Source organism: Fistularia commersonii, chromosome 7 (genome assembly GCF_037954325.1).
Source record: "Fistularia commersonii isolate RoL2024-O1a breed Wild chromosome 7, RoL_Fcom_v1.0, whole genome shotgun sequence".
Lineage (NCBI taxonomy): Eukaryota > Metazoa > Chordata > Actinopteri > Syngnathiformes > Fistulariidae > Fistularia > Fistularia commersonii.
Genome location: NC_141290.1, coordinates 12,034,633 through 12,056,438, shown reverse-complemented (window position 1 = coordinate 12,056,438; position 21,806 = coordinate 12,034,633). Strand labels below are relative to the sequence as shown.

At 41.2% G+C, this 21,806-nt stretch overlaps 1 protein-coding gene across 2 annotated transcripts; it reads left to right on the top strand.

The window, feature by feature from the left end:
* Nucleotides 1-97: 97 nt before the first annotated feature.
* On the top strand, nucleotides 98-21,737 carry LOC147232770 (proto-oncogene tyrosine-protein kinase Src-like). 2 transcript variants are annotated; one of them, XM_086149824.1, is made up of 13 exons: nucleotides 98-361; nucleotides 8,667-8,948; nucleotides 10,652-10,751; nucleotides 12,243-12,260; nucleotides 13,368-13,466; nucleotides 13,738-13,841; nucleotides 16,149-16,298; nucleotides 17,006-17,161; nucleotides 17,900-18,079; nucleotides 18,545-18,621; nucleotides 18,729-18,882; nucleotides 18,997-19,128; nucleotides 19,892-21,737. In XM_086149824.1, exons 2-13 carry the CDS (start codon nucleotides 8,675-8,677, stop codon nucleotides 20,098-20,100), a joined length of 1,653 nt encoding a protein of 550 aa, XP_086005950.1. In that variant the 5' UTR covers nucleotides 98-361; nucleotides 8,667-8,674; the 3' UTR covers nucleotides 20,101-21,737. The 2 variants fall into 2 exon arrangements, with proteins under 2 accessions (XP_086005950.1, XP_086005951.1); XM_086149825.1 differs by lacking the exon at nucleotides 12,243-12,260.
* Nucleotides 21,738-21,806: the final 69 nt, after the last annotated feature.

The following is a 21,806-nucleotide window of genomic DNA, read 5'->3' as shown; positions in this document are numbered from 1 at the left end:
CGCCCGTCGCCGCCTCCTCCTCGCGCTGAAGCAGGCTACTTCTCCGTAGCTAGTGGCCGTCCCCCCTCTTCCCCCCCATCCCACTCCTACCTACCCACCCAGCCCCCGGATTGTTTGTCCGACCCACCGGCAGCAGCTGTGCCCTTTGGTCCTGGAGGCGCCGCCGTCATGACCTCCCCTCTCCGCCGCTCCGCCGAATTTCGCTAAATGGGGGATTCGTGGCCGGCAAGACGTTTCCACAGCAACTCGCCGCCCGCTGCCATTGCTCCTCGGATGAGGACAGCCGTGCGGATCTAACGCGGTACTCGTTATTCTTTCTTTTTTGTTGTTGTTGGGGCGGAATCTCCAAGACGCGTCAAAGGTGAGTTAATTGTTGAGTTTGTGATGCTTTTCCCCCTTTCCCCCATGCTAGGTATCAACATTAGCGGCGGCCGAAACCCATGCGTTTGGCCTGGGATTGCGTATTTTTCCTCCTCACACGGATGTTTTACACAGCATAAGAGGAGTGGGGACCCCCCTCTCTTCCTCCTCACTGAGTTGCATTTCATTGTTGCTCGGGCCATTCAGTCTGTGTTGCTCGGCCGGAGCTGCTCCGTCTGTCGGGACTACATTGTTGACGCCGGGGACGTCACTTACACCTCCCGGTGCGCAGCGAGAGGTTGAGAAGGAGGTGGGGGGGGTTAAAACATCACATATATATTTTAAACATCCTCATTGCAGCTGTGAAAAACTGCCGAGGAGGAGGAGAGAGCCCGGAGGATCACATCGAAATTCAAAATGGAGCTGTTTCAACGGCACCTGTTTTGATTCATCCGGCCGCGTCGGCGCTGTATTGGTACCCGCGATGGTCTCTCCGGGCAATGTCAGCCTTTTGTCCCCCCCGCTCCCATTCACAAATCCCCCCCCTCCACCCTCCTCCGCTTACACGCCGAATATGGATCACCTTTGCAAGCATTGCTTGTTTTCTTTCCCCTCACTCTTTTCTTCTTCTTATTATTATTACATAGATTTATCGTTATAGCCTCGCCTCGGAAAGACGCTGTCATTTTGACAGCTGTTACTCCTCGTACTCGTAGGCAGCTGCCACCCCACCCCTTGCTCCTTCTGAGAGGATATGAAGCTGCTTTGCTGACAACAAACTGGTGTTTTTAATCCCGCGGAAATAGAATTTTAATTATGTGGCAAATCCATTTACAGCTAGGTTGTTTTTTTTGAGGGGGGGGGGGCTTTGGACGACTTCCATCTCATTTCCATAAGGCGGAGGATTCGGCCCCGCTGTGAATGAGAGGCTAAAGACGTGGGAAAACTCGACATTAGGGTCTTTTTTTTACCTTTGGATTACCCCGAAAGTTCCTGTGGTGCTGGGAATCAGGCCATGGTACAGGCAAAACCCATTACTTGTGATGGCTAGAACCACTAAATGGATCAAACAATGTCCTAAAACAATGTAGACAATTTGGGGGGAGAATAGGTAATAATCCCTTTTTGTGCAGAGTTGGAGTGATGTTGTATTTTACTTGTTTCTGTAAAAATGATCTTAAAATGAAATATTTTCCACATTTGCCCCAAGTTTATTGGTTTTGAATATGTTGACATGCTCACTATCATTCAGGAGGAGCAGAGGGAAATAGGGAAGTCATTATTTGCAAAGTGTGTAACACCTCAGGAGTGAAACATTACTCAGATCCTCTTTGACCTGTTTCCCTGAATTAATCAGGCTGCAGCCAGTGTTCCTCCTCGCTCAAGCCCAGGGCCACAGATGAACAGAAAACGGAAGTGCTCTTATCAGCTGAGTGCCAACATCCTCCTCTTTCTGGGCCTTCTTTGCTTGTCCTTTGCGCATTTCTTGCTAATGGGACAGCAAGATCCAACTTTGTAAAAAGCCTGGGCAGTCAACAAAATAGCAGGTAAAAAAAAGAGACAGAGGGAGAAATCAAGTTAAATGAGTTGAACTTGAGTTGTGCTGAAATGGGATTTCATCGCATGGTCTTAGAATGGCAATCACTTTGAATTTGAAGAAAGGCCTGACTGTTTTTTTTTATGGATGTTTTACTTGTTAGTGAACTCATTTTTATCATCAAGAAGTACGTCAATGTGATGCTATTGTATACACCTACCCCTTGTTTTCATCTAGAGGAAGTAGCGCAGCCCTCCCTGGGGCAACTTGTAATTTTGTCGTTCAGCTGAAACATTGTCTGGAGCTATGTTGCACACTAGTAACTTAGACTATCCGCTTTTACTATGAGGTCTGCTGCAGCCCAATGCCTGACCTGAAAGGTATAACTCACATTGAAATCTGAAGTACAAGACAATGGGAAAGAGTCCTTTGTTGGGCCTCTCCTACAAAAACATTGTTTTGTAATACACACTGCAGCAGAGCTGGGTAGGGGGGGGTCTTGTATTGATTAGCTGGTTCAAAGAGAATTACCAACATTAATGGATTCATAACTTTTCAAGACATTCCAGCTTCTCACTTCTGAATATTTTCTGAAGAGTTTTGACTATTTAAGATGGCATCTGGGGTTTGTGTCATCCAGTTGATTTATTACTTAATGATTAAAATAATTACACCCAGCTCCTTTTAAAATTATTGACAGAAGTGCAAGGGCCAGGGAAAAAAATATATATTAATTTAGCTAATATAATGATCTGTTGAACCATAACTTGAAAAATAACTCACATTCATCACAGTTAACCCACAAACAGAGCTGCGTTGCCCAGTTAAGGTGCCACACAGGGAAACACCTGAACAGACAGGCGCTTAATTAAATTTTTTTTTTTTTATATCAAGGCTTAGCAAGCGAACACACTGGTTGTTTGGAGTGACAGTGGCCAGCTGAGGGGGAAAAAAAAAAAACAGCGGTTCTCCAAACCCCATCTGAGCAAATATAAAATAACATATCAGATAATCCACTTGACGTGCATCATATCTGTGCTGTGGGGTAATGAGAGCTGTGATACAATCACCTAGATCTTAAGGTTTACCAGACTGATATCAGCTGTCAGTCAAGCTGCAGTCTTAAAACCGCAATCTGTCATTTACCGCTTAGACAGTTGATTTTCTTTCCATTTTATGTAACATGATGAAATAAGAGCCATTTTTCTCTATGAGGCAACATTGTGTAAATCATTCAGCAGAAAACTGGGCATCCTGAAGAAATGGAGCAAGATATCAATGACCTCGGGGTTTGTCTTAAGGATTCACGGATGTATTTTACACCATGCTTGCACGAGAGAACCGTAATAAAAACACAGGGCATTTGAATCCTAGTTCAGTTTTAGTTCCTGCCAGGTGTTAAAACTTGCCTGCTTTATTAACCAGCATTCCTTTCAGCCAACGGGGCTCACTTCCTTCATGCTCTTGTTTCTTTACTTAAGTGTTTCGGTGCCTCTCACACCCAGTATTAACGCTCATGCACAGATTGTGCTGTAGATTTTTTGAGGCTCAGTCAACAACGAGACTGTAAAAAGACAGGTTAGCGATGAATGTATGGTGGACATTGAAGTGCTCTTGAACTCCAGTGTAGGTCGCAGGTAAACACCACTCCCGGCGCAACTGTGAATGAAACCTGTAGTATGCGTCTAATCCTTCAAATCTATTTACACAACAGAGCCGAGCACAGCTTTTGTTCACGCAGTCAGCATGTGTGTAATTTGTTAATCATTTTGAAGTTCTTACACCTTTTCAGACCAGATACCAAGCAGGCGCTGCTGGGGGGGGTGGGGGTGGAGGGGGTGTTCCTATTCATATGTTTTTGTTCAAATTTTTTATTTTGACTGCCTACTCCAATAGACTGTCTAATTGTACGTACTATCTGTATTGTATATCAAGGGCGCCCAACACATTGATCCTGATAAACACATATATACATGTGAAATTTCATTATGCCTGCATAATGACAATCAAATAGTCTTGAAGCTCTTGAAAAACAAAAAAGCCCTGTGTGGAAATGCAGGAAAAACATAAACCTTGGAACCATCAAATGAGTTTTGTAAATGTATTCAAGGTTTTGCGATTCAAAGGGGGATGCCATTTAGTTGACTTGAATTAGTATCAGGAACTGATTATCTACAAGTACTTCACGTAAGCTCCTCCAATCGAAGGATGAGGAATGATAGCAAGAAAAACACAAGTGTGGACTGAGGAAAAAATGTCTGGTTCTTGAATGATTTCACAAAAACATCAAGGAAACGTTTAGCATCCCCTGTAGTTATCGTCACATATTTGTCCTCTACTACACAAGCAATGGCAACTGATTTTAGAATTAGGGCCTTCTACTGCCTATTTTCCAGACCCAACATTGGCACCAGAATCAAAGACTGACATGCACACAAAGTCTCCTACAGATTTCTGTTAAATTCGGGATACATTTTTGCATGGAAACTAAATTACATTTCCATTACATACAGTAAAGCCTCAAAAGAAAGGAGCAAACGTGTTTAGAAACCTTAGAATTGTAAGACATAACAAGCATCTGGTGGTCATAATGTATTGCAAGTTGTGCAGCAGTTAGAGCTACCCCCCAACCCATCATCCTCCTCATCTCCCTTACTTCCTTCCTCCCATCCCAGCCTCCCACTGCTCAGGTGCCTGCTCCTGTGGCAGTTGCTGGCTGGCATTAGCAGCTGATTGGCACAGCCTGGCTCTCCCACATTCTTGTGTCTTTCTGTGGAGTGGAAAAGTTCACAAGGGACTGAAATCTCCTCATCTCCCATTCCTAGTAATTTTCCATCTTTGTTTCCTTTGTATCATTATGAAACTTCATGGTGCGCAGTTTAGTATCAGCTAGTTATTTTTTTCTGGTCCAGTCATTGGACTTTTTATCTTGACTGCATCATCGTCACGCCTCCATTTTATATCACAATGATGGAAGGAGTCACATGTTAGTACTTTTCAATAGTAGGGCACCATATTAGGAAAAGGAGTAAGGCTCAGCCTCTGGTGTTTACATATGCAAGTGCTGAAGCTTTCATAGGTGCTTATGCGTGCGGCGCCTCTCCTCATTAGTGTGTTCAAACCAGATATTAAGTCAGTTATCAAAATTAACTAGATTTTAAACCAAAGGATCAGTAGCTCATACCCTACTGACTTGTATGTTAGGAGTTTGTAATCTGTTAGGAGCAATATATTAAAGATTGAATGTATGCAAAAGAGCAGTACTTGTGGAGCTAATAATCCCTACTGGAAATAACCTGGGCCATTAATCTGTGTGCTTTTGTCATCAGAATTAAATCAGTCAGGGAACCCTTTTTTGTTTTTATTATACAATATAATGGAAATTGTATGACGATGGTACACATTGAAATTGAAACGTGTATTAATAGAATGGTCGCATTCAAATGGAATCATACTTAAAAATGCTCAAAAGAAATATCTGTAAAACTCCCTTCCTTTTTGTATTAACCACTTCAGATCTGGGAATTTTCTAAAAGCTCCAGAGTTCACTGATTATATACAAAAAACTCCCCTGCTGTCTGATAAGAATCTTTTATTAGTCCCACAATGGAGAAGTTGATAGCATTACAGCATGGGATAGAAAAAAGTAGAAGGCAAATTAATAGAAGTCCTCAATGGCTAATCATAAATAGATAATAAAGTACTTTGAAAATAGTTCATCGTGAAAATAGGAAGGAAAAGGAAGATGCAGTCAAAATAGAACAATCCAAAGCTACTGAGCTACTGATATTCTCAAGTTTACATTTTTTTAATGTAAAAACTTGAATGTATATCTGAGGTGTGTGTGTGTGTGTGTGTGTGTGTGTGTGTGTGTGTGTGTGTGTGTGTGTGTGTGTGTGTGTGTGTGTGTGTGTGTGTGGAAAAATTGATCAATATACCATTTCAATTGTGGCACACAAGAAACTTGGTTTTTAGGGACTAACTTGCTTTTGATTGCAAAAAGAGGGCTGTAAAATAGAATTTGCTAACCAAATGTGATATGGACAGGTTTTCAGCTACCTGGGTAGACATGCGCAAATAACAGAAAGGCGTTTGCCGTCCATTTCTTTCATTAGTACTACTGATGAAAATAATTATCCAATAATATATAGGTATTCAATGACCACGCACCAGCTACTTTGCTTCTACTTTTGCCTTTTTAGCAGGAGATACCAAATAGCCCCCTTTCAGTCATCGCTAAGTTTGTTGTTGTCTCAAGCTTTTGACCCTTCTTGCTATTCATGAAAACTTTTGATTCTGCCTGGCGCCCCCTTAGCCAATGAACTGCTGAACGCTTATCCCAACGTAAATTTTGTCTGGAAGTATGACCGCAATGATGTTCAGAATATTCAAAACGTACAAATCTATTTGAATGTATCGGTAGAGCGTAAATGAGACTTTACTCTTTCATATGTTTGATCTTCTGATGCTGCTAAAATCCCTCAGCACTCAGCTGACTTGTCATCATGAAATATTCTAATCTTCTGGCTCCTTTTGACTGTCAGAAGGTGACCAGATCATATTAGGATTATAATTTTATATACCGCCATGCCTGTTTCACCAAAAGCCACTCAGGAAGGAACAAATGTCTTTATAACAACGCTTGTCATGAGTAGGATTAATTGTAATTTTTTCCACCACTAATGGGCACATGCTGCCTTGAAAACCTTCCTCTACACTTATATAGGTGTATAACTGTTGCATAATACCTTTAGTGCAGTTAAATATTGCAAAACTATGATCAATCTGCACCACTGTCCTGCACAGCCACTTTGCTGCTGTTTTCTGCCTTTATAAGCATTTTATCATTTGTGAGTTGGGGGAAGTTTCAGGCTGGCGCAGCCAGATTCAAAGTTGAAATTCAGGCTAGCCTGACAATTTGAGCTCTTTACTCTTCACACAATTCAAACAGCCCTGTCTATCCTTTTCTGCAGGGCGATGGGGCTAACTGTGTGCGTGTGGCAGTGTTGTACCATGGGCTGCGTTAACCCGGACCCCCTTAACCCCCTGTTGCACCAGATTACATCTTGGCAGGAGTTGAATTAAACCTTGCATGACTGTACATGTAAACTTGAAATGGCCCACACTTGTGTACATTCACACACACACTCAGCAGCTTACACGCCCACACACATCTCTGATGTAGGATCCTTCCATGTCTTGGAGAAGTCCCATACCTGTGTAATTATGTTGTGTTCGCACATTACATTTAAAACACCCACTAAGCCCCAGCTGTCCGCACAGTATACAACAACCACCCACATGTTCTTTTTAGAGCTGAAGCTAGTTCCTTCCTCCTTGTCTGTTAATAACCCGCTCTGTCCCCTGTGTCACAAGTGCATGGGAAGGACTAACACTGGAAAAAGGATGTGAGATGCTACCGAGGTTGGCTGTATGTGCGTGATAGCCTTGTTCTCACCGACCAAGAAACAGTTGCTCACACACACACAAACACGAAGAGTACATGCACCCACCTACGCACTTGGTACACACACTGTCTGGAAATGAGAGTGCCTCTATTCACAAATGCACAAGGCAGTTTTCATGTGTGTATGACTGTCTCCGTTTCAGCCGGCCTGAAATAGCCAGTCTCACGGTGAGTCATCCGTGCTGCCTCAAAGGAAGGCTTGGACTCGGTGTGTGAAACCGCCGCTCCAACTTTCTTTGGATGCTCTTGATTGTCTGAGAACACTCGCCTTCCGCTGCTCTCAAAGTGATTGTGCACTCTAGACTTGTTGCAATCCATAATTGATGGATCAAGTTCCAAGAGGCAAAGTGCCTTTATAATTTGAAGTCGAAGATGTAACCGTTTGTGTCCTTGCTGAGGTTATTGCCCACTCGCCTGCCTCATTACAGCCTACTGCTCTCTTTTGTTTGATGCATATTGATTCAAAGCTGATTTGAGTAAACAGATAGAAACAACCTTCAGCTTACTGTATGTGTGTTGCACATCTCAAGGTGTGTGAATGTTAAGCCACTTTAACTGAACCTGGAGCACCTCCAAGGTTTCTCTCTGTCTGATCAGGAGGTCGCCAAATAAAAAAGTGCTAGGGGAGTGAGGGGTTATTAAGGTGAATGATCAGAAACTGAAAGTTATAACAGACATAAAAGAGCTAGCATAGATAATTATTATAAAATTTCATCGAAGTCACTTCAAATTGGCACAACATTTCATTGTTGTACATAGGCCAGCCCAATATTTTCCTCGTATCCAACATTGGTCTTAAAACGGACAAAATATACAAGTGAAGTGACATATGTAACCCTTAGCTTTTAGAATTGTGAAGAATATTGGATTCCGGTTTGTTTATTATAAAACTTAAGATAATAACACAATACCATTGCTGGCCATCCTCATCATTCCAACTTTGTGATTTGATTGCAGATGTTGAGAATAAACCCTACATGAAACCATTTTTTAGCATCTAAACAATATTTTTTTCAGTGCACTGGAAATTAATGTACATTGCCAAGGTATAACACTGATATTTGAGGCTGTCAATCAATAAACTAACTTTAACTGTACTATGTGCTGCATTCTAGATAGTAATTCATGAAGTCAAAAGCACACCTTATAAGTGATACAATCAGCATTTAATAGGCAAATGGTTTTCATTATATTTTTAGTGCATAAGGAGGAAATTGAGTAATTAAAAGCATTTTTATCATAAGGATAATTATTTTGCTTGTCATGTTGTTCATCCTTACTCACCACTGGCTTCTGTCCCAGCTCTGCACATGGGGGCAGGCAAGAGCAAGCCTAAGGAGCCGGGCCAACGCTCTATGAGCCTGGATGGCACGATCGGCACAGGCTCGGACAGTGGACACTTCCACCACCTGGGCCCCGCCCAACAGACCCAAACGCCAAATAGGAGCCCTGCTGTGGGGATGGGCAGGCGGGGAAACCAGGGGCAGCACCAACATGCCCCTACAAACACTCCTGAGCTGGCTCTGTTTGGAGGGGTGGACCACACAGGCACTGTCACCTCCCCTCAGAGGGGACCTCTGTCAGGTATTTAAAACTTTGAGTTGGGGAACAAACTAGAACTTGACAATGCTGAGAGTAAACTGTTTACTTGAATAACAACACATTTTAAATTCTTGAGTTTCAGAAGGAGATCCAAATGATGAATTTTGAGTGGTTGCTTAACTGTGTTTCTCATTGGAATAATCCATACAAAAACAAGCATTGAAGAATGATTTTCTGGCAAAGCGCAGTGGCTGCTATGAGTCTCTGCAGGTTTCCTGGCAAACTCACAGTGATGACAAGATTCCAGGAAGCCAAGTTGTCCCCAAACATAGGCTCTCTTGAAGCACAAAATTATGCTTTAACACTTTATACCACACACACAATTTAGCATTATAATTAGGAAGCTTTTGAAATGCTGGCTGGCAGATTTTTGTTCCCCTTTGGTCCGAGTGAAGTCAGTTGTTTCCAGTCTGTATTTTGAGCAAAGCTTAAAGGCTGATGGCTCCCGGCACTACTTCTCATGTTTAAACTGTTGACTTCCTGCAACAAGTCACCTGCCTCTCGTTGGGCAAGACATCTGTTAAATGTTAAATATCTTTTGTACTCTTACATTATTATTTGGTCTAGCCCATGAAAGAAACACTATCAGCTGGGGTGAGTGCTTACTAAGAGTTTAGCACAGTTACGATCTGGTAAATAGAAGTTAGTGAATTGCAATATTATAATGTAACCTAATAATTTTACCACGTACACCATTTTGGTATTCATATTAGATTTCATCCAAGCCCAGCTACATTCATCTAACCCTGTCAGCAGTCATGATCATGCACTTTCATTTGACATACACTGACATGTTGTTTTCACTTGTGCGTATTAATTATTTATACGCCCCAAAAAGGGAGTATAGGGCTGATGTTTAAAACTTAAAAATCTAACAAGTTTGGGGAAAATGAGAAAAAAATATTCTGTACAGTTTACTGAAAACCCTGTAATTGTGGCCAAGGTTTACATCAAGGTAAATATATCACTCTTTGACATGTTTAGAGATTACATTTGAAATATTTTGAAAGAAACCAGGGAGAGTCTACCACATTTTACTGGACATATCTTAAGCCTTCTCGCTGTCTTTGAAGCTGTCTGTTCCACCCTATCTAGACTTCATCTGACATTAAACCGTAATGTGTCTAGACTGGCCAGATGGTTAAGTTAATGTCGCTCCATCCAGACAGTGGAGAGCCACCGCTGTATCTGAAAAGGTTTTTTTTTAAATCTCCTTCTCCCATGCATGTAATAAGCTAATCAATGACAGAGATTTCTCATGTTCCTATCACAGATTCATTAAAAGGAAGTGCTAGAAAGCTTCATGTGGAAAATAGAAAGCCATTTATGCAACTGCTTTGTCCTTCAGTGACTAGGTCATCAGCAGTCTGGTTCACATATCTCATTAGATCAAAGCAAAACTGTTATACCAATAGTGGCATGGCCACTTTGGATTTATTTTGTAACTTGACATTTATCAATAAATCTTTATTTTTATATCTGCATTATTGGGGTTGTGCTATGGAATTAAATAGACCTGAAAGGCATTTGCTTATCCTAGTATTTTTCCATAAATGCTGTGTGTGTGTGTGTGTGTGTGTGTGTGTGTGTGTGTGTGTGTGTGTGTGTGTGTGTGTGTGTGTGTGTGTGTGTGTGTGTGTGTGTGTGTGTGTGTGTGTGTGTGTGTGTGTGTGTGTTTCTTGCAGGAGGTGTCACTACTTTTGTGGCACTCTATGACTACGAGTCACGGACGGTGTCTGATCTGACCTTTAGGAAAGGCGACATACTGCAGATTGTCAACAACACGTAAGGAACAACAGCGATCGGTTTGCCTCGGACACCAGTTTCCCTAAAATTAGTTATAAAGGCAGGAGTGGGCACGAATATGGATCAGGATGGATGTAGACAAAGTCAGAGAGACAGAGATTCCATCCAGACAGCCCCACCCTTATCTGTTGACAGGACCAGAACACGATGGCTCTGTACAGATGCAGTGTGTGCTCCTGTTGAGCAAGCGTAATCATTATCCCTCACACATTCATAGAGCCACTGCAGGCACGACCTGCACTCAGATTTACAAAGAGAACACTTGAATCAGTTCATCTTGAAGTCTCTCTCTGTCATGGTGTGACTTGGATAAAAGGGCATCTTTTTTTTTTATAGTTGAGAGTGTTACATTTAGGGCAGCACGGTGGCGCACAGACCTTTCTGTGTGGAGTTTGCATGTTCTCCCCGTGTCTGCATGGGCTCCCCGGCTTCTCCGGTTTTTTCCCACAGTCCATAATCATGCAGGTTAATTGTAAAAAAATTAGGAAAATTGCCCCAAATGAGTGAGTGAGTGAATTGTTGTTTGTCTATATATGTGGCCCTGCAATTGACTGGCAACCAGTCTAGGGTGTACCTGCCTCTCGCCCGATGACAGCTGGGATAAGCTCCCGCATCCCACTGTGATGCGGCATAAGATAGATGGATGATGTTACATTTACTGAAAAGAAGATATTTGGAGCACAATTCATGTGCAGGTGTTTAAATATTACCGTAATATTCTTCCACAAGCTCCTTCCATAACTTCCTGCCATTAGTCGTCTTGTTGTTTTACAGTGTGGGACTACACAGTAGGATTTAGAGCCCAAATCGGCCTGGATTATCATTGCAAATACAGAAATATACAGATAGGTTACAAGTATCCTAATACATTCCCATGTAATTTTCTATGTACAGTGTTATAGACCTAAAGATAGAAGTAAAATATTCTTAGAATGTTTCGAAATCCCATACTATACCATTGATTGTTATAAATTTCTGTAATTTCGAAGATCAGTGTACCTCTTTTTTGTTCCTGATTTTATGATAAAGGCCTTTGCTCATTTTCTGCTCATATTTTTATGTTACTGGTTACTAATTTCTTGTTCGGTTAGGCAATTTCTCGCAGATTTGCTGAAAAATCTGTAAAATATACAAAATGGTCAAATGAAGGGGTAATTTTTTTTTCCGCAATACGCGGAGCTAATTGCGTCTCCTTAACAAAACAATACCCAATTAAAAGCGCGACAATAAAGTATTACCTGACATTTGATCATTTCTGACATTGGAATGCATATTGAGTTGCACTGAAAAGAAAAAAAAAACTGCAACATAGAGTGTGGCCCTGCTGTGCAGTCCCACAGCATATTTTTGCTGCTTGCTCTCTGTCAGTGCTGTGCTACGCCTTGCTGTGTCTTCTTGCTGTGTTTTGATGTGTCTGCTGTGTCTGTTATCTCTCCTCTCCTCTTTCTCATGCTTCATGGTTTCTCCTAGGAAAAAGTACAGCTTCAGGTCAGTAATACTTAATGCAATAAAAATAATTTGCAATCTTTTGTCACTGTGATGCACGCACAGAAGTCTAACCGCGATGAATGGGTTAACATTTGTGTTTGGGAGTCATTTAGTTTACAAAACTGGGGGTAGGTGGCACGGTTCGTCACTGGATCTCCTATATGAACCAATGGACTGTGGAATTATGGGTTGCCTGTGTCCATGTCCTCGGTTAACTTGTTTTCAGTACAGTCTGTGCACTTTGCCTTAAGGTGAAATTCTTGTAGCATCTTCACTCTCGTGAAGGGCAATACGAGTCTATGGTGGAAAAGTGTAGGGGCTTCGTGCCACATGAGAAATAGGTTTTTCTCTGACAAAGCAGTAACAAAGTAAACAGTTGTAAACAGCACTCTGCTGGCATTCCAAATCTGATCACACTGTGTGTTTTTTGGAATGCAAAAACATCCCTTCAAACCATAACCAAAGCTGTGACAAAAAGGTGTCATCGTGGATAAATCACATGCCACTGACAGTCATCCTTGCCTCAAAAATACTAAAAGCACGTCAGGGGTGCCACAATTCTGCATGGGGTGACATTTTCCTGTCATAACGGTGAGGACAGTGAGTTTGTCATTTTGTCTGCTTCTGGAAACACTCTCTTGTAGGGCTAGGTAACATATACAATATAAATCTAGTAATTACTGAATTGGATATTACTATGTTCCAATACATTTTAGTCACGCACATGAGCCTATTATTTTTGACCGTTCTTCCAAATGTAGTATATTTTTCTGCCAGTCTTCTTAATCATTAGTAATCATAGTAAATGATATCAAAGTATCGACTTTATAATAAATCAGATCTTTTATCAATATCATAATTTCACCCAAAGTCTTCCAAATCCAAAGGTTCTTTTGTCCCATCAAGGATCGTGTTAGCAAGACAAGAGAAAATGTAGTCTTTTCTTTTCTTTTTCTCATGTTAATTTATTTTGTTTCCTAATTTGGAGTAAAATGAAAATCATTAAATCAAGGTTTTTTTTTTTCTTATTCGCTTTAGTGTGTTTTCTCTTTAGTATTGACACTAATATGTCTTATTTCTCTACTTGTCTCTCTCTCTTTGTCACAGAGAAGGGGACTGGTGGCTCGCTCGCTCCCTGACAACTGGAGAAAGTGGTTACATCCCCAGCAACTACGTGGCTCCGTCTGACTCCATCCAAGCAGAAGAGTACATTATCCCCCTCCTTGTCTCACTTTCACTCTTTCATTTACCCAACAGATGTACAGTGGTTTGCAGAGCAGAACCAGGGTTTATTTTTATTTGTGCCTTATGATAATGCTTAGACGTTCATTTGGTTTCTACAAGCTTAAAAGCAATCTAGACAGATTTCAGGCGTGGTATCATTCCACACGGTCTGATTTATTGCCAATGCAAAAGCAACTCCTCTCCGTTCTCCAGACTTTGTCTGATCTTAATTCTTTGTGGCCCACTTTGGCAGGTGGTATTTTGGGAAGATCACTCGGCGTGACTCAGAAAGGATCCTTTTGAATTTACAGAACAGACGAGGTACCTTCTTGGTGAGGGAGAGTGAGACTACGAAAGGTGAGACAATGACACTTTATTTACATCAATGGCTGCAGTCATTAAATGGTCATCGTCCGATGCCAACACCAAGGTGAAAGGCTGATATCGAACAACTGTCTGATCCATAGGTGTCATCTTTGTTTATCATTTCCATTTTGGACCTTTTTTATGCTAAGTGAGGAAGAGCAAATTTATTCTTTGAAAACTGTTAAATGCATGAATCTGACTACTCACTTAGGGATACAAGTCTTTGGAAAAAGACACATATCAGCCTATGGACAAGAACACACTACATTTGGAAATGAAACAATTGAGTGGAAACCAATATTAAAATCAAGGTGCTCAAAGAAAAGAGCCTGCTGGGCTGAAAAAATTCTAGCTACTATGCTGAGTCAAATCAAGTTTGAAAATAATTTGTCACCAAATTAAAACTGTTGCGTAAAAATGCAAAAATTCACAGATGCCACAGCACAAAAACAGTGTAAAATATGAATAGCCAAAATTATTATTATTGTTATTATCATTATTATTATTATTATCATATTTATTTCCAATTTTATTTTACACACCAGGCATTTAAAATTGTGAGAATCCACGAAGTGATTGCACACTCTGTGTCCCAAGAGCTGTGTGTGTGCAGCATGAATAATGGTTAGAAATAAGTCGATCTTTAGGGACCCAATTTGAAGGAGGCAGAACCTCGTAATTAAGTCATTTGTTAACTCTCACAGAGGCCTCCGGCACTGTGCCTTTGTTCCTTCTCTGAAAGCCGTTAGTGCCAGTCCATGACCTAGGTGAGGTCTTTTAGGGGGGTGTTTTTTTGTCTGTGTGTGGGGGGGGGGGGGGGTTGAGGAAAGGGGTGAATCACTGTCGGAACTAGGTCAACCTATGTGGGTGCCGTGTTTCCCCCTGGCTGTCTCTTTTTCTACCAACACACACTCACGCACAGACTGGGGAGAATCATAAATGGGGTGGGGGGGCGGGTGCTCCAGTATAAAAGGGGTGTGGCAGAGTAGGAGGAGCCTCGGCGGGCGAACAACGCCTGCCTCTGGGTCAGTTTTATAGTCACTGTCAATGTGAGGTTGCCAGTGAGATGCAGATGAGCATGCAGCTCATGGATTGAATCAAGATTAAACTGTGGTGTTCTCTGTGGGAGGAAATACAGCCTGACCCACTTACATTCTCAAACCATGGGAGGTACAAATCATCATCGTCAATTTACGCCATTTAACCACAGGTTTAACCCTCATATTTTTTTTCAAAAAAGAACTGTTTTGTTCCAGCTATTTAGTTTGTTTCAACATTAATACTGCAATACTGACACAAATCTTTCAATGTATAAGGGAATTTATACATTTTTACACAAAAAATATTTTGCATGCTTGACCATGATTGTTGGAAGTGAAGCTCATACCACTTTTGTTCACTGGAGCCATCAGAAGTAAAACAAAACAAATGGTCCCTTTTAGCTGTTGCATCATTGTTGTTCTCTTCTCCGTTCATAGAAGAAGCGAAAACTGAAACCATTAGATGTTATAAAACGGCTTAAAAATGTACCTGTTTTATTTTAAAGATGTCTCCAAAGCCTCAGTTTCAGGACAAATCAATACATAAATGAAAGTCGAGGAGAGACAACATGGATGAGTTCAGTCAAACATTAAGATCCAATTGCTGATGATGATGGAACAATTGTTTCACTTGTTTGTGGGTCTGTGACATCACTGAATTGTGTAATGTGAAAAAATACATGCTAAATGGAAGGCTTAGATAAGAGCAGTGGTTTGATAAACTTGACCCTGGTTGTGTTCAGACGGGGTTGCAGAGCTGGAAAACTGCTGTAATGCTCTTGGTTATATCAGACAAGATGGACTGATTTGCCAACAGCTCAGTAGCTAAATTTCTTCAAAAGTTTTCAATTAAATTCAGTTTCTGAGATTAAAAGCATCGATCATTAAAACTACAGAAAATGTTGAATTTTTTTTTTGTTTGTTTTTTGTCCTTACCAATGGAACCACTTTTTCCTAGAGTTTAGGTTTGGTTAATCTTTTGTCTTCTCAGATTACTCATTAATTCTGCCATTTTCTCTTTATATTTTTCTGTTAATACGTAAGTACCTTATAATTGGTCTTCTTTCCGTCTAGAACAAGTTACATAAATTTAATAATCTACAAGCGTGAAAACTCTGAAGCGCCTATTTAAAGGCTCTTCAAAGGGCTGACAGGGACTTTCCTGGCACAGCTGCTCGGGAACAGTAGACTGCAGCTGCCGAATAGGTCCATGGTTTTATTGTTGAAACCTGTCCCTGTATGTTCTGTCTGCATACAGGGGCGTATTGCCTGTCAGTGCTGGATTACGACAACACCAAAGGCCTGAATGTGAAACATTACAAGATCAGGAAGCTGGATAGCGGTGGTTTCTATATCACTTCCCGCACCCAGTTCACCAGCTTACAGCAGCTCGTCTTCCACTACCGCAGTGAGTATAATCCTTGGTCGACCAGCAGCAGTTACGTAAAACGATCAGCAGTCACATGATTCAGAAAGTAATTGAATAATTTTGATATCTATTTTGTGAAGAATCAAAAAGTTTGCAGGGCTGAACAACGTTCCAAGATTCTTAACATGGCTTCACAGAGAAATACAAAACTGATAATCCTTCATTTTACTGACACTTACCCAGCGGGCCACCTGTTAATGTCCCCCCTGAGGAAGCAGCCGTGATTCTCAAAACTGCTACAACAGGCACCAGACTGTGCCAACAGTTTATTCACTGATTTTTAAACACACACCACCTGGAGAATCTCCCTTTTCTCATAAACGAGGGGTCTCATGCAACGTTTCCTGCATATTGCTTTATCTGCAACAACCTGTCACAACACAAACGTGTGTATTGTTTTCCGAGTTTTATTTATTTATTTCTGATCTGCAATGTGAGCAGTCTTACTTCATTTTGGAGCTGCGGTGCATTGATCCGTCAACCCTCCGTATCTACTGACTGTGCTGCTCCATTGTTTGTCCTGCTAATTCACCTAATCTACGATCGGTCACAGTACAATTGTCATCAGTTTCTGATTCTATCACACAGTCTATGTAAGCATCTGAAATCAGAGCCAAATGAGAATTGCAATTAAATGAACATGAACTTCTTCAACTCTGCTCTTCCTTTTCTTTTCCATCGTTCAGAGCACTCTGATGGGCTTTGTCATGCTCTAACGGACGTGTGTCCTGTGGCCAAACCTCAAACCCAGGGACTAGCCAGGGATGCCTGGGAAATCCCTCGAGAGTCCCTCCGCCTCGACATTAAACTGGGACAGGGCTGCTTTGGAGAGGTCTGGATGGGTAAGAATTGCAAAATTATTCCCTTTGGATCCCAAATCTGGAAAGCTGAAAAACCTCAGGCCCAATTTTTCAGTCATGGAAAAGACAGTGAAACTGTCAGATAAGCAAAATGTCCAGGGAATTCTTTGAACTGTCCAGGAAATGTATCTAAAGTTTTAGCATTACATTACAGTCATTTGGCAGATGCTTTTATACAAAGCGAAACTAAGCAAAGCTTTAACTCAGATTGATTAATTTAAAATCTGTTAAAAAATGACCTAAAACTGTTACCAGTTACCAAAAATCTTTTTATAAATAGCATCGATTAAAAATCCACAAATGGCCAAGAAAGCATCTGAACAGAGAGAAAAAATAAAATCTAAATTACCAAAAAAAGAAGAAAAATCATGAAAATTAGCAAGGAAACATGCTCGCAGTTAAATGAGGCAGAACTGGGGAACATTGTAGTCATGGGAGCTGGACTGACACTGCATTTTCCATGATGAAATAACACAAGATAGAGTGGAAACTATGTTTTTATGTAGGTTTTTTGGGCGGGGTAATTCAAATAATTTGTATCATCTGCTGCTGCCAAGTTTTTAACAGAATATGAACTTGCAAAATTGAATGTTTACTAATGTTTTGGGATCCAGCTAAATGTAATTCTATTTCATGCAATTTATCCCGGGCCATGGAATGGGTGCACATTGTATGCAACTGACGTTCCATGCTATGTTTTTGATTTTATTTTTTAAACAGGCACATGGAACGGTACAACGAGGGTTGCCATCAAGACCTTGAAGCCTGGGACCATGTCTCCAGAAGCCTTCCTTCAAGAGGCACAGGTCATGAAAAAGCTCCGGCATGAGAAGCTGGTACAGCTATATGCCGTGGTGTCTGAGGAGCCCATCTACATTGTGACAGAGTATATGAGCCAAGGTAACCAAGGTTCTTTTGTTAAATCAGAAAGTGCATGGTTTTGTGGAACTGCTACACCACCGTATTAGCACTCCCTCCACTTATTAGGGAGTTCAATTAGCCTTTTTTTTCCTTTACATTTTCATCTTCTGTGACCTTTTTTCCATTTAATTTAAAATGCACTCACTCTGATTAACTACTGTGATTCTGTTCATCTCTTACATGACCTCTGACATAAAATGTTTGGCTGTACTTGAGGGAAAGAGCTGAGATAACAAATACCCCTGTTGCTGCATCCGTTCTTCAACATAGACACTCATCAGTAATTTTAAGGACCTCCGGCTTTTCAGACTGTTTGATCAAGTACACCTGCAACATATGTTAATAGGTTGAAGTAATATTTCTTCAGGTGCAATAAACTTAAACCTCAAACTACTGCTTTAGCATTGTCACACATAACCCCCCCCATCTCTCTTTCTTTCATAGGAAGCCTTCTTGACTTTCTGAAAGGAGAAGCAGGAAAGATGCTTCGCCTGCCTCAGCTGGTGGACATGGCTGCTCAGGTTAAGCTTCACTTTGCAACATGTTAAAAAAAAAAAAAAAAATGTTACAACAAATTGGAATTTTATCTCTCAAATAAATTGCCACCACTTCACCCTTTGTCCTCTAGATTGCAGCAGGTATGGCCTATGTGGAGAGGATGAACTATGTCCACAGAGACCTGCGAGCTGCCAACATTCTGGTGGGAGATAACCTGGTGTGTAAGGTGGCTGATTTTGGTCTGGCAAGACTCATTGAAGACAACGAGTACACGGCCAGGCAGGGTAAGTCGACACCCGGTTCCCACGACTGCTTCTGTTTTTCCCCTTCTTTCTGTGCTGGAACTTTACCAAAAGGTGCATTTAGATTAACCCGCTGTAACTGTTTGCTTTTCTCAGGAGCTAAATTTCCAATCAAATGGACGGCACCGGAAGCAGCTCTGTACGGTCGTTTCACCATCAAGTCGGATGTCTGGTCTTTTGGTGTGCTGCTTACAGAGCTGGCGACTAAAGGCAGAGTCCCTTATCCTGGTAATGCCCTTACTAATCTACAAAGACTCCCCCTTCATCATACGAAATCTGATTCTGACAGATTTGTTTGGACTTTACTTTAAAAGAAGGAAATTATGTGTGCAGAAAAAAAAATGTAATAATAGCCTGATAAGTCAAGCCATGAAAGTATTAAAGCATGCTCCATACAACTGTATTTCACACAAAGTTCCTCATGTGGTGGACCACTGCAGTGTGATTAAAACAGGAAGTAGTTACATGAAAGGAGGATATTATAACACCCTGGGGACCGGGTAAAAAATAAAGTGGAATACTGCTAAAAATAATCACACTTCAAGAGAGATGGTGTTTAGAGGGGATTTTAAAACAAGACATACAGTGGCTCATCTAGAAGAAAATTGAGAAAGGTGGAAGCATACCAGTTGGGAAACCTGACTAAATATATAAACTGAGTAGGAGCTAAAAGTCAACTCGCAGCTAGTTTCAGAAGAAAGGTACAAAGCTTGAACCTGTTTTGTCACTATCAGAAACCCGTTGTGATCTTGAAGAGGTGATTTCCAGTTAAGATTAAATAACAGCCATTTTTGTTCATAAAACAAAAAGCAGATCTGATAAAAAGGTCTGAAAAATCAACAAATTTGAGAAAGAGGAGATATCTTGTCAAGGACTGAACAAAATGAAAATGAAAAATGACGACTTAACAGTCAAATAACCCTGTCTGCAAATAGGCAGTAAAAGATAAAGTCACAATTTTCGGTTCTCTAAGAGTATGTTTCCTCAACAGGTATGGTGAACCGTGAGGTCCTGGATCAGGTGGAGCGCGGCTACCGGATGCCCTGCCCAGCAGAATGCCCAAGCTCATTGCATGAGCTCATGCTTTCCTGCTGGAGGAAGGATCCCGAAGAGAGGCCAACATTTGAGTACCTGCAGGGCTTCCTAGAGGACTACTTCACCTCCACAGAGCCCCAGTATCAACCCGGGGAGAACCTATAGAACTACACACTGAACCGACCTGAGGGAGACCCTCAACACAGAACGATGTGCACTAGCCAACCTCAGAGGAGCACCTGTGAGAGGATCTAAGCCTGTGAAACTCATCTGTGAGGATTGGAGAGTGATCTACGGAAGTAAAACTGAGATAAAGCCGGCAGAAGTTTCCTCTGTGCCATAATGATACTGCTAAAGAAGAAGCTAAAGGACCTCCTTTCTGCAAGCACTCAAGCTTTACTGTGGTTTCTAAGCCGCCTTAAACTTCATGAAGTTCCTGCTGAACTGAGGTCCCGGGTTGAAAATGGAGAGCCCTTGCCAGACACATTCAGACAGATGGACTTGTAGGCAAACTTGTAGGCAAATGTTCTTGTGCGATACAACTAATACTGAAGGAATCAAATCAGGATCTGCAGATGACGTGAACGGGGAAAAGAATAGAGCTCCTGTCAAAGAGGAAGGTCAAATGAGGATTTTTTTTTTCCAGTCAGGCATGAGCTGTTAAGCAAAACCTCCCTCCTCGTTCCTTTTTCTGTCGTGTTTCTTTACCGTTTCTGTCTCGCCCACAGAAGAGCACTGCCATTGTGGCACAGGTGCCAAAGGAAAGTCTGTCTTTCTTTATCTCCCTTCCACCTTTCCTCCTCTATTTCTGGCTGACTTTCAGTATTACTCCAGTTTTCTCAAGTGCTGCTTCTTCGACGTGTTTCCAAATACCTTTTGCTCTTTGCATCTTTACTAATGTTTAGTTTTGGACGTTGCACGTCCAGTGGTTTAAGGTTTTGCTCAGTGGCAGACAGAAGCATCAGATTTTTTTTTCTTGTGATAATCAGCAGTTAGAAACACCCAGTCAGACTGTAATGCTGAAATTTGGGTAATATGAAATAAAAGTTTGGGGCCTTCATCTCATGTTCAACCCTCCCCTTTTCTAGCTTTATGTCTTGACATACGCTGAAGACCAATCATGTTCTGCTAGATCCAACCTCGCCAGTGACAAATTGTTTTGATGCAGGGAATTTTGAATGCCATTTCATTTTGGTTGACTTTTGAGTTAGCTGCAAAGTTGCAGTGAAATAATTTGCAATGGTTTAGCGACACTAAAGAGCTCCTTGAAATGGTCGGCTAAGTTCCTCAGAGGCATGAATGTGGTAAGTTTCATCAAACATTTATGCGACCTACAAAACAGGCAGATATCGCCAAAAGCCAATCATATTACTGTTTAGTATCCAGCTGAGCTCAAAATGTTAAGTGTGTAAGAGCCTTATGTGTTCTGTTCCAAAAGACCTTTCTCCCTTTTTTTTCTCTGCAATCCATTTGTAGTTGGGCTATTGTTAAGGAGCTGAATTGGCTTCTTAGTTCTTTGCTTAAAATTTTCATAAATCACTGGGCGATTTCCTAAACTGACTTCCTTTTACGGAGTACACTTAGTAGGGCTGGGCAATATATACTGAATATCATCTAGCTGTTATATCATGTTGTGAATTATTTTATATGACAACTGTGATACATTGATTTCTGTCTGCATCCTGACGTTTTCCCTTGTAAATTCATGTCACTGACTTCAAAATCAAATGAAAATGCATGGGAAATGCGTCCAATACCACAGTTTTTCTAAAAGCAGTACAAATTACTGTTTAAAAAAAAGTTTAAGATTTAGTACAATTGAGCAAGAAATTTCCTCAAAACCTCCGCTGACTATGCACAAAACTTTTTGT